At 49.1% G+C, this 12,974-nt stretch overlaps 1 protein-coding gene across 1 annotated transcript in view; it reads right to left on the bottom strand.

Moving 5' to 3' along the window:
- The window catches only part of RPTOR (regulatory associated protein of MTOR complex 1), a 113,899-nt gene that overhangs the window by 88,892 nt on the left and 12,033 nt on the right, over positions 1 to 12,974 (bottom strand). The window contains exons 4-5 of the mRNA XM_019661852.1: positions 756 to 856; positions 116 to 260 (exon numbers count right to left, since the gene is read on the bottom strand). Coding sequence (XP_019517397.1) covers positions 116 to 260; positions 756 to 856 — 246 coding nt within the window. The remainder of the gene's footprint in view (positions 1 to 115; positions 261 to 755; positions 857 to 12,974) is intronic.

Below are 12,974 nucleotides of genomic sequence, written 5' to 3'. Positions count from 1 at the left end.
GTCTCCGAGTTTGGGGACCAGTCTCTCTCTGGCAGCACCTAACACCACGAGCCTCGTATGAGTACAGAAGTGAGACAAACCCATGCCACTTAGAGAATGGCGGCGTGACACTCACCACATCGCATGCATGTAGGTGGGGGGCAGGCGGGGGCTGCTGACCGGGGTGCAGTTACACGACCTCATGACCCTTTCTGCCAGGAGGAAATTTCGAAACAGACTAGCCACCAGCAGGTCCTGTCTGAAGAGCTTCTGGAAAAGGTCTGAGGGCACAGAAAAGATAAAAAGGCGTCTTTGGTGAGTCATGTCCACCATTTGAAGCCAAATACACAAACTTACTACCATCAAAAATTTTTACAAGCAAGTTGGGACTAACGCATACATTTTCCATTGTCAATCCACACGTACACACTTACGTACGTAAATATGAATCAACTCCCAAACCCAGCCAATCGACTAGGCTACCGAAGTGAGCCTGTTTTTAAGGAACATGGATAGTGCCGGTGATTAGGGAAGGCGAGCCCCGAATTTGCCCGGAAAGCAGCAAATGCTCCTTGGGGCTCACACGCGCCCGCCGCGTGGCCCAGCTCACCCTCGCGGAAAGCTCCTGGGGTCCCCTCCCTTCTGCCTTTCATCCTCCATCGCTCTCCTCACCGAGAAACCCCACTCCATCTCACTCCTCTTATGTCCACGGGCAGTGTGTCCTGCTCCGGCCGCAGCACCGCCCCCACCCGCCCAGGCCGGGCCCACAGCCTCACCCCGAGGGAGCACGTTCCATGCGATGGTGTCAGTGATGGCTGTGAAGATCCAGTTCAGCTCGCCCAAAGGGGTCCTCCTGTCATTCAGCCGGCCAGGGATCCTAGGAGAAGGTGCAGTCCATCAGTGACTACCGAGCAAGGTGACGGAGGGCGGGGACAGTGGGAAGGAAAGAGGCGAGGGGGACAGAGAGGCAGGAGAGGCTTGGCCGCGCCGTGGTTGTCAAGACTCACAGGCTTCCATCTCCACACCTCACATCCCCCTCCACCTGCCCCTCTCTTCCCCTTCACACCTGTACAGAGCTGTTTCTCTGGGTGCCCCCGGACGTGCAGGGCAGGCCCAGCGGCGGCACCCAGCGTCCCTGTAGTCCCGTCTGAGACATGAGCCATGGACTGGGCCCCACAGGCAGCCAGCTGCCTTGGCCACCACGGTGCACGGCCCCACGGCCCAGCCGCACCCTGCCTCCTGCCTGCGCAAGGGCGCTTCCAACCACAGAGCCGAGGGCGACGCTTGTCCTAAGGTCCACTTACTTCCTGTCCGCTCAGCAACTATTTCTGAGCAGCTACAGTGGGGCTAAGCACTGTTCCAGCACCAGACGTCGCCACTGTCACTTGTGGAGCTTACAGTCTGGTGGGAAGGACACACACGCAGCAAATGTTCAAGTGCAGACAGCGGGCAGGAAGGGAGCAGGGTGGCACGCGGGTCGGTGACAGCGGGCCCCGCCAGGCAGACAGCACGGCGGCAGAAGCGGCATGTGAGGAAGGGCCGGACCCGGAGGGCGGCCATGTCAGGCAGAGGGTGGCGAGGACAGAACCCTTGGGTGGGTGAGCCTGCCAGCCACACAGCATGTTGCACTGTTCCCGCCATGGCACACTGACTGACACGTGACAGAAAACACTCTTTTCTCCCCAAAGGAAAATGTTCACAGTAATCTGGTTCCGAGCCTAGAATGTAATTCTGATACTGAGAAGAGTTAACCGATTAATAATCCCCAGCGTGGGGCCGGCCGAGTGGAGCATTGGTTAAGAGCTGGCTTGGGACGCCAGCTCTGAGCATCAGGGCCCCGGTTCAGATCCCACATGAGGGCCAGTGACGCTGCGCCCTCTACAGCTAAGATGGTGAACAACAGCTCAACCTGGACCCGGGAAGAGCGCAATGATAATACCAACATGGGCCAGCGAAGCAACGTCCTCCACAACTAGACTGAAGAACAAAAGGGCAGCAACTTGTCTGTTCCCCTTCCCCCAATTCCCCAGCGCTGTTCCCCTCCCCTAATTCCCCAATAAAATCTTTAAAAAAAAATAACCCCCAGTGTGGTAACCCGTTGGACGGCACTGTCTTTGCATGAACGATGTTCAGAGAGGCTGGATGGTGGGACCAGGTGCGGCCGAGCTGAGTTCATTCCCAGCATGACTGCATACGGACTCCTTCCTGCCACTACATGCCTCCCCCTCCAGGACCAGGAAGTCCTCCTTATTCACAAAAGTAGGTTTTGGGAGAGGACAAGAAAAAGATGAGATGAGGAATCAGGAAAATAGTTGAAATAAAAAAGCATTATTGCTCACGGAATGTCACAAGTCTCAGACCAAAGCTTTCCAACGTCAAGAACGTTCGACCTCCATGGGGAAAACTCAGTTTACCCAAACGGGGAGGTTCTGCAAACGCAGTCACGTGAGCGATCACGGCGCCGCTGATCTAAAGCAATTTTAACTGGCGCTGTGGTGGCGCCTTTACGACTCCCACCATTTAAGAGAAGCCATGGTCTCCAGCTGAACACCAGGCACTCATGGTCCTGCAGATGCTCCTTTTCCCACCCGCCCTCCTCGGAAAGGAGGCCCGTGACTGCAAGGCACAGGCGGGGGGCCGGGGGCCCTGCCGCAGGAGGTGGGGCTCTGCGAACAGCAGGCTGAGCAAAGCCAGCTCCCCACTCCCGAGCAAGCTGCACTAGAGCTGGCCCCCAGCGGCTCAGCGAGGGTGGGTGTACCCTAGGAGAAAACCAGGTCTCTTTACCAAGTGCAAACAGCCCGGGAAGGCGTGTGACCAGTGTTCTTGCTCTGGGCCCCGAGTGCCGTGAACACCCCCAGCTCATGGCCCCGGAAGGAGCGCGTCACAGGAAGAGCAGGGGCAGGACAGGGCGTCAAGGGGCCAGAGCGGCAAAGGAAGCCTGACTCACATCTGGAGACAAGAGACACGGCGCTGAAACCCTTTTGAATAAAATGATGTACGAGACTGTCAAGCACACATTCAGCAAAACCACGGCACCTTGTGTGTGTGAGGCCCCGGCCCGCCTGTGTGGACGGAGACCTACGTTTCCAGGACAAAGCCCTGCTGTGCGAGTGTGAGTGGGCATGATCCTTTCGGAAGGACAGACGCACGCAGGTCAGAAAACGCCTGTGTCCCTTCCTCAGTAAGTCTGCTTCCAGGAGTCGGTCCTAAACCGGAAACAAAGAACGGGAAGCACATGCAGTGTTTCCTGTAACAGCGAGACGTCAGAAACCACTTATGTCACCAACCAGAGGGAAAGGACTCATTAGGGAACCACAGCGAAACAGCTAGAACACAAGCTGCTCGGCTGCTGTTTCTGGGTGTTTTAACAGTACGGGAAAATGCTTCTTTGTAACGCTGAGAAGCAGGGCAGACACTGCAGCTTAGAACCACACAGCACACGAGCCCAGAGGGTCGGCCAGGAGGCTAGCCTCAGGACGGGGTCGTGGGGACGTGCGTCCCGTCTGTTTGTACGCAGGCAGCTCTCGCTGCGATGTGTGGACCCCACCGAGCAACAGGGAACAAACAGAACCCCGACTCCCTGGCCTCCTGGTGCTGAGCCCCGGGTGGGACTCCCCGTCGGGAGGGGGACAGTGCAGCGGCAGCGGGTGGGGGCAGGATGGCACTGCTGAGGAGGACAGATGGCCGGCCGCGGTCTGGTTCAAAAGTGGACTATGCAGGGCACTGACGGGAGCCGGGTCGCCTTCCACCAAGCGGAGGCGACGCAGCCTGGGCTGCCCCTCAGGTCTGACCCCGGCAGTGAAGGAGTCGCCGGCTCCGGGTGGCCAAGCCATCGGGAGGAGCGGTCCTTGTCACCTTAGGGTCAGAGTGCACACAGGTGTGTTTTTAAAACTCTTCTCTGTGACAACCACTGGCAGATGAATGCAAACTAGGTTCCACCACAACCTCCTGAAAATTCCACTGGCCTCTTCCACGAAGCCCGTCGTGAAACCCCAGACAGAGCCACCTGCCCGGCTGATTTCAGACGACCTGGGAACCCTTTAAAGCAGCGGTTCTCAACCTGTGGGTCGCGACCCCTTTGGGGGTCGAACGACCCTTTCACAGGGGTCGCCTAAGACCATCGGAAAACAAAAAGATATTTACATTCCAATTCATCTGTGTATCATATGCACATATATTGTCTCAATCAATGAATGAGATACTGAAAACAGATACACACACACAATATATATATATATATATATATATATATATAAAAAATCTGGATCATTACAAAACTACAACTGAGTGGGGAAAGAAAAGTACTTGAAATGAATATTGGGACAGTACATTACAAATTAAAAAAATTTTTCAGTTACAGTTGACATACAATATTAGTTTCAGGTGTACAACACAATGATTACGCATTTACGTAATTTACGAACAGATCACCCTGATAAATCCAGTCCCCATCTGACACCACATCTAGTTATTACCATATCATCGACTATATTCCTTATGCTGAACTCCACATCCCCGTGGCTATTTTGTAACAGCCAATCTGCACCAATTAAGCCCCTTCTCCACTTCATCTATCCCATCAATCTGGCAACCATCAAAATGTTCTGTTATCTATGAGCTTGTTTCTCTTTTGATTGTTAGTTTATCCTCTTCTCTAGATTACACTTATAAGTGAAATCATGACACTTGTCTTTGTCTGACTCCACTCAGTACAATATCCTCTAGGTCCATCCATGTTTTTGCAGATGGCAAGATTTCATTGTTATTTATGGCTGAGTAATATTCCATTGTATACATGTACCACCCCTTCTTTAGCCATTCATTCTTTGATGGACACCCAGGCCGCCTCCAATCAATGCCATTGTAAATAATGCTGCAATGAACATAAGAATGCATACGTCCCTTCAAAATGGCATTTTGGGTTTCGTTGGATAATTACCCAGAAGTGGGATTACTGGGTCCTTCTTTGTCTCTTGTTACAGCCTTTGTTTTAACCCTACCAGACTGCTGTACCGATTTTTCGGTAATTTCTAATCATATCTTATCTAATCATATCTGTGTTGTGTGCATGGAAAAGCACTCCAGGTACAACAAGCAAAATCCTGGAGTGTCTTACAAAGACAATCCACGCAAGAAGGTGAAGAGCAACATCTGGTGCTCACTTTGCAAGAAGCACCTCTGTGTGAAACAAGATTCATCCTGCTGGGTGGATTGGTACACAAAGGTGGAATATTGGCGCTAGATGAAAGGTAGACCTGTTTTCTACAATGTCTCCAAGTTCCATCTTATTCTAACCACTTGTTTGCATGTAACTAACATGTTTCTATATCATGTTGGTTTTTTCTGTTTAATGCTCAGGAACCCAGGTATAGGGGACAGTTAGGTTCGGGGCCTCAGGTAGGGTAAAGTCTATTTTGTCTGGTATAAGTATTGCTACCCCAGATTGTTTGTTTCCATTTGCATGAAATATCTTTTCCATCTCTTAACTTTCAGTCTGTGTGTGCCTGTCAGTTGAAGTGAGTCTTTTGTAGGCAGCATATGTAAGTGTCTTGTTTTCTTATCCATTCAGACACCCTATGTTTTCTGATCGGAGCATTTAATCCACGCACATTTAAAGTAATTTTTGATAGCTATGTAGTTATGGCCATTTTATGATTCATATTTTTAATCTTTTTCTTCTTCTTCTTCTTAAAGAAGTCCCTTTAACATTTCCTGTAATACTAGTTTGGTGTGATGAACTCCTTTAGCTTTTTGTCTGGGCAGCTCTTTATCTGCCCTTCGATTCTAAATGACAGCTTTGCTGGATAGTGTAATCTTGCTTGTAGGTCCTTGCTTTTCATCACTTCAAACATTTCCTGCAATCACTTCTGCCTGCAAAGTTTCTGTAGAAGTAGAAAAGTCAGCAGACAGTCTTATGGGAGCTCCCTTGTTGTATTTAACTGCTTTTCTCTTGCTGCCTTTAAGATTCTCTCTTTGACTTTAACCTTTGGCATTTTAATTCTGATGTGTCTTGGTGGGGGCCTCTTTGGGTTCATCTTGTTTTGCACTCTCTGTGCTTCCTGGGCTTGTATATCTATTTCCTTCACCAGGTTAGGGAACTTTTCTGTCATTATTTCTTCAAATATGTTCTCAATTCCTTGCTCTCTTCTCCTTCCGGTACCCCTGTGATGCAAATGTTATTATGTGTGATGTTGTCTCAGATGTCTCTTAAACTATCCTCATTTTTAAAAATTCGTTTTGTCGTTTTGCTGTTCTGATTGGGTGTTTTCTGCTACCAAATCACTGATTCGATCTTCTTCATCATCTAATCTACTGCTGATTCCCTCTAATGTGTTTTTCACTTCAGTTATTATATTGGGTTGTCAGAAAAGTCATGACGTATTTTTTTCTATGTTTTTTGTTGCAAAACTGAGTCATGACTTTTCCGACAACCCAATTATTTTTTTATTTCTGACTGGCTCTTTTTATGTTTCCTGTCTCTTTGTTGAAGTTCTCCCTGAGACCACTGAGCATCCTTATAACCAGTGTTTTGAACTCTGCATCTGGTAGATTGCTTGTCTTTATTTTGCTTAGTTCTTTTTCTGGAGCTTTGTTCTGTTCTTTTATTTGGGACATGTTTCTTTGTCTTCTCATTTTGGCTGTCTCCCTGTGTTTGTTTCTATGTATTAGGTAGGGCTGCGATGCCTCCTGGTCTTAGTAGAGTGGCCTCATGTAGTAGATGTCCTGTGGGGCCCGACGGCACAGTCTCCCTGGTCACTTGAACGGGGTGCTGCAGGTGTGTCCCTTGTGTGAGTTGTGTGCCCTCCTGTTGTAGTTGAGCCTGGTTGCTGTTTGCACATTAATTAGAAGGACTGAGCATCTAGCTGATTGGTTGTCAGGACTGGCCATGACTACAGTGGGGGGGGGGGCTGTTGTGCAGGGGCTGACCTATGAAGCAGGGTTTACTTTAGCAGGGCTCTGGTACCTGCCCAGTCTGCCCTTATCATGTGTCTTTCTGTGGAGGTGGTTGGGTGGTGCTCTGGTGTGGTCTGAAGCTGGCCACCAGGTGTGTTGGTTTTGGGGCTTCTTGGGAGGGGCTCTGGTGCAGTCCAAGGTCAGCTGCCACCTGTGCTCTGCCTGAGCCATTGGGTGTGAGCTACAAAGTGATCTGCAGATGGTGGCCGGCTATACTGGGCTTGGAGGTGCCTGGGAGAGGCCACGCTAAAAACTGAGGCTGAATGCCACTAGTGCTGGGCTTGTGGCTGTTTAGCCAGAGGTACAGGGCATGCCGAGGCCAGATGCTGCTTGTCTGGGGTTTGTGAACCTTTGAAAGATTTTAGGAAAGTCTGCAGCATGAGCCAAGACAGACTATTTGTACAGAAGAGCTACTGGAAGTGGCTTGGTGTGCCCATAAGTTGGGCGGAGCGGGGATCTCAGGATCCCAGAGACTCACCAGGGCGGGAAGAAGAGGGTTGTGCCAGCCGGGCTGATGGAGACTCAGATACGGCGCCCACCTGTGTCTGCACCTGGGTGCGAGGAGGGCCCAACCAAGGAACAACAGCTTCTGCCAGCACGTCTGTCTGGGACAAAGCTGCCCCCCAGCCCTTGCCCTGCAGACAGACAACTCAGTTCCTCTCCGGATGTCCCTGAAGCCTTTTGAGCTGCTTGCTACCCCAGTGCTGGAGCTGAGAGCAAGGAAGTCTTTGCGTGGGCCCTTTAGGAAGAGCGCCTGGGACGCCAGCAGCTTTTCCTCTCTCGCCACAGTCTCCCTGGTGTTCACAGGTGGACATTATATGGAATTTCTCCTTCCAGCACGGGGACCCTGGGCCGGGGAGCCTGGTGTGGGGCTGGCACCCCTCGCTCCTCAAGGGGGACCTCTGCAGCTGAGCTATCCCTCCCGATTTTTAACCCCCGCACGTGGGTGTGGGACCAGCCCTTGTGCGTCTCTGCCCCTCCCACCAGTCTGGATGTGACCTCTTCTGTATGTTCTTAGTCATAGGGCTTCTGCTCAGCTGGACTTCAGGCGATTCTCAATGATGGTGGTTCTGTAGTTCAGTTGTGATTTTACTGTGGTCGCGAGAGGAGGCAAGCACGGCGTTTACCTACTCCACCATCTTGACTGCAACTCCCGACAGTACATTTTTTAAAAGTATTTTTTCGTATACTGACATTCTCCTGAACCAAATCAAGCCACATATCTATAATATTCTTTTCCAATATTTCTCTTCACTTGAAATTGTGCACAAATCAACACTCTAATATTATCAGAATTATATAATTATGCAGTGCCTTTTATTCTAGCCATTCATCAGATTTGAAGAGATAATAACTGATAATTTCAGCATCTATGACACCTACAGTGTACAAAGTATGACATATGATACCAGTCTGAATAGCCTGTAGCTTTATAGCCAGAGGAGAAGTCTCTCTTTTAACTGGACAGCAGGATTGCATCTGAGTAGTCAGAGGAAGATCTGAAAGTCTGCAGTAAGAACGCTTGGTTGGAAATGCAATCACATCCGTTTAAATGTGGAAATCCGGTGGACACTGAGGTGTAATTCTCAACACTGACTCAGACACTCAGCTGTTCAGCTGCTGTGACTCTGTATAGACAGCTGAGCCTGCCGGGCCCTGAGTAACATCTCTAAACCTCGGACATGTGGTTCAGTTCATCGCTTAGGGTTAGATGACGTCCTGGGTTCCTTCCTGACAATGGCAGATTAGGTGCCTCAGACCATCCTCCCACAGAGAACAACTAGAAAGGCTGTGCATGTGGGGAAACCTTTCTGAAGGCAATGGGAGGCTAGCAAGGCCATGAGGAATGACGGGGCCACGAGATGAGACAGGGAGCCCAAGTCTGAACCAGCACTGGAGCTACCTTTCTCTAGGAGGCATCTGGTGGTTTGAGAGGCAGGACTGAGAGGCAGAAGAACCAAGCTGAGTTTGGCAGACTCAGAGGCTGGAGAACAAAACTGGAGCTTCACGGCTGTCCAGGGGATGGGGCGCTGATCAAACTCCCCAGACTATAAGCTGGGACGCAAAGGATGAGCTAGAAATAACTTGGACCTCACAGCCTCAAATCACCCCAAATCTCTGTACAATTCATTTTCAATTTGCAGCATTCAATAAAAAATAACCAGGCATGTACTAGCAACCTAAATATAAATTGGAAACCAAGAAAAACAACTGGCCAAAGGAAGAGATGAACAGAGGGCTCAGCTAACGGTGATACCAGGGTTTACAATAATTTTATCTGACATGTTCAAGGAATTAAGGAATATGGTGGAAAACTTTGGCAAAAAACTGTGAACTATAAAGTAACCTTTGGAAATTCTAGAACTTCAAGAACTTCAAAACACATTATATTAAGAAACCAGTAGCTGGGTCATAAAAAAGTTAAGCACAAAGAGATGAAAGCTTGGAACATAAGAAAAAGTACATAAGAAATAGAGTGGGAATTGTGTAAGACCTAAAGCACACATATTGGAGTCCCAAAAGAAGAGAACAGAAGGAGTAGAACAGAAGCAATATTCAAAGATATAATGGCTGGGAATTTTCTACAAGTGATCAGTGATATGAAGGCACAGTCTCTTGGTGAGCTCGGGCTGCCACAACAAACCATCATGGCCGGGGCAGCCTGGCCCACTGGGACTTGCTCTCTCACCGTGCTGGAACCTAGAAGTCCGAGCTCACGTGCCAGCACGGCCAGGCTCGGGAAGGTGCTCTGCCCCACTTGCAGGCTGCTGCCTCTTGTCTGTCCTCAAATGGTGGGGCGCCAGCTCTGGTCGCTTCCTCTTCTTATAAAGGCACGAATCCCATCCTGGGGCCCCACCCTCATGACCCCATCTGACCCAAGTCTTTTGCTCCCAAAGGCCCACCTCCAAATACCATCACGTCAGGAATTAGGGCTTCAATATATGAATCTTGGGGGGATACAGTTTAGTGCATAGCACTGAGGCTCAGGAAATGCTATAGTCAAAAGCAGGACAAATACAAAGAATGTCCACATATGCACACCAAGACAAAATTGCCCAAATCCAAGACAAATTCTTAAAAAAGGTCAGGAGAAAAACTGCATATAACCTTCAGGGAAACATGTATTAGTGAGGGTCTAGTCAGGAGACAATAACTATGCCAGTAAACAGAGAACATTTAACATAAAATATTTTAGCTAACAATTGGAGATTAGCTACTGAGAGGATTAAAGAGCGCTCTGAGAAAGACAGGAGCAGCAGTCGGATGGAGCGGCCACTACCTCTCGGGCTTCGGGAGCAGAAGCAAAGGAGGAGCAAATATGGAGGAGCTTGGACTGTAGGGCAGGGTGTGGCTGTGCCCCACCGGATGGCAGAGAAGACCATTAGCCCTCGGGATACAGGTGCAGGAACCTTAAACAAAGTATGAGTAAATCGAATCCAGGAACACATCAAAGGGTAATAATACACCATGACCAAATGGGGTTTATCACAGGAATGCAAGGTTTGTTCAAATTAGCCTTCAAATAGCAATAATGTAATGTAACATGTTAATAGAATACAGGGGAATAATCAAACAATCATCTGAATAGATGCATAAAAAGCACTTGACAGGTTTCAACACCCGTTTAAACTCTCCGAAAACTAAGTACAGAAGGGAGTTTCTGCAACCTGATAAAGGATATCCACAACTCATGTGATACTCGCTGACAGAGGATAAAATGTTTCCCCCTTAATTGATCCTTAATTGAGATCAGGGCTCAGGTGCCCCATTCTGCACTTGTATTTAACATTATGCTGAAGGCATTAGCCAGTGCAATAAAACAAGAAAAAGGGATTAAAGACATAATGAATTGGAAAGGAAGGCGTAAGCCTGTGTTACAGATGACATAATTATGTACACAGAAGATCTTAAGGAATCTATAAAACCGCTATCAGAACTAAATGGTGAGTTAGGGAGGTTATAGGAAATGAGGTTTTTATAAAAAAAAAAAAAGCAGCTGCATTTCTACGCACTATTATTAAACAATTTAGAAACTGAAATTAACAACATTTGCAAGATATGAACTGCTAAAACCACAAAGCATCAAGACAACTAGGTCAGTATGTGGTTGTGATTATGATAGATGAACCCACGTAGTGCCATGGAAACACCATGGATAAATATGTAAATGAGACTGGGGACGCTCAGAACTGGAGGGGGGCGGGATGAAAGACGCCACAGCTGAAAACACAAGCGCTGCAGTTGCACAGACCTGGTTTGGTTCTGGGGCTTTTACTCACTACTGTATGATTCCACTTCCTTTATGTTCACTCCTTTCACTCATAAAATGCCAGTAGGGACCTAACGCACTGGGTTGCATGAAATGAGACAGTGTGTAAAGCACAATGCAGGTACACGGCAGGCTCTCATGTAGGCGCACACACAGCTACAATGACAAAGTGACTCTCAAAGAGCTGCTGAGAGGGACCAGTGAGTGGCTGCGATGACATTCAACGAGGAAGGTGCATGCAGGCCAAGTGCCCACTGCCCACCAGATGCTGCAGCCTTGGTCACATCCCAGCAGCACTTGAGCGTCCAGGGTCTAAGTAAACAGCTGGCAATGGGACGATCTGGTCCAGCACGACCACACGATGTGGTCCACATCCTGGGCATGCAGATGCACCCTGCTGACCGTGAGCCTCTCTCTGGACACCCAACCCCTATCTCTGAGCAGAGCTCGGCAAAGACACCAGAGGATCTCCGCGGCCACAGGCGGTGACCCCGAACGTCTGTCTCTGGCTTCCCGGCTGTCGGACGCCTGCGCCTGTCACAGGTGTCCCCATGGAGCCCCATGGGCAGCCCCGACCTCTCTACTCGACAGAGCATTCCACTTTCCCACAGCATCTATCACAGCCAGGGACGCTTGGTGCCACTGGCTGAATTCATGCATAAGAATGAAAAAGACACAGCAGACTACAAAGCACTGCTGAGGTAATGGGGAGACATTCTATGCTCATCGATCAGAAGACTCCATATTGTTACGATGGAGATCCCCCTCAAACGGCCACGGCGACCACAGGAAAGGTCCCCGCAGGCTGGTTACAGACCGATGAGCAGACTCTAAAACATACACGGAGCTGCAAGGGGCGAGAACAGCCAAGCCATTTGAAAGCAACAGACTTACAACAAAGCGACAGCGGTCAAGGTGGTGTGGCGCTGGCATAAGGGTGGGCACGGACGCCACGCACGAGGACAGGGCAGGAGAGCCACACAGCTCTCAGGAAACGCTGTCGGCAAAGAGACCAGGGGAGTTCGGCGGGAAGAGTCTTTCCACAGTGGTGCTGGAACAGCTGGACGTGCACGTGGGGAAGACGGCCCACGACTCTCACTGCACACCACGCTCAAAACTAACTCGAACCAGATCGTAAACTTGAACATAAAAGTTAAAACTATAAAAGTCTTAAGAAAGAAATAAGGGAAAATCTTCACCACCTTGAGGGAGGTCAAGATTTCTTAGGTGGAACACAGAAGGTACAAATCATAAAAGAAAAAGCAAACTAAGGAATCAGATTTTATCAAAATGAAACCTGCTGCTTTAGAAGGCTGTTGTGAAAATGAAGACGCAAGCCAGGCTGACCAAAATATTCACAAGACATAGATCTGACAATGACTTATAGCCAAAATATACGGAGGTCTCTTGAAGAAAAACAACATAATTAAACAATTGGCAAGAGACATGAACATACATTTTATTAAACAATATAAACTAATGGCCAATAGCACATGAAAAGCTGTTCGGCATCATTAATCATTAGGCAAATACAAATGAAAACCCCAAGGACACAGCTTTACACATCTGTTAGAACGGCTAAAATTAAAAAGCCTTAAGGATACCAAGTGTTGACATGGACGGAGCGCAACGGGCACGCCCACATCGCTGCTGGGGGTGTACATCGGGGGGCGGCTTGGAAACAGCTGGAAGCATCTATAAAGTGAAGCTCCCACTTGCCATGTGAGCCACCATACGTGAGACAGATCTCGCGTATCTATCCAGGGGTGGG

The sequence above is a fragment of the Hipposideros armiger genome, unplaced genomic scaffold (assembly GCF_001890085.2).
Source record: "Hipposideros armiger isolate ML-2016 unplaced genomic scaffold, ASM189008v1 scaffold_362, whole genome shotgun sequence".
Lineage (NCBI taxonomy): Eukaryota > Metazoa > Chordata > Mammalia > Chiroptera > Hipposideridae > Hipposideros > Hipposideros armiger.
The sequence above is the reverse complement of the archived record's forward strand: the minus strand, read 5'-3'. Positions and strand labels throughout refer to the sequence as shown.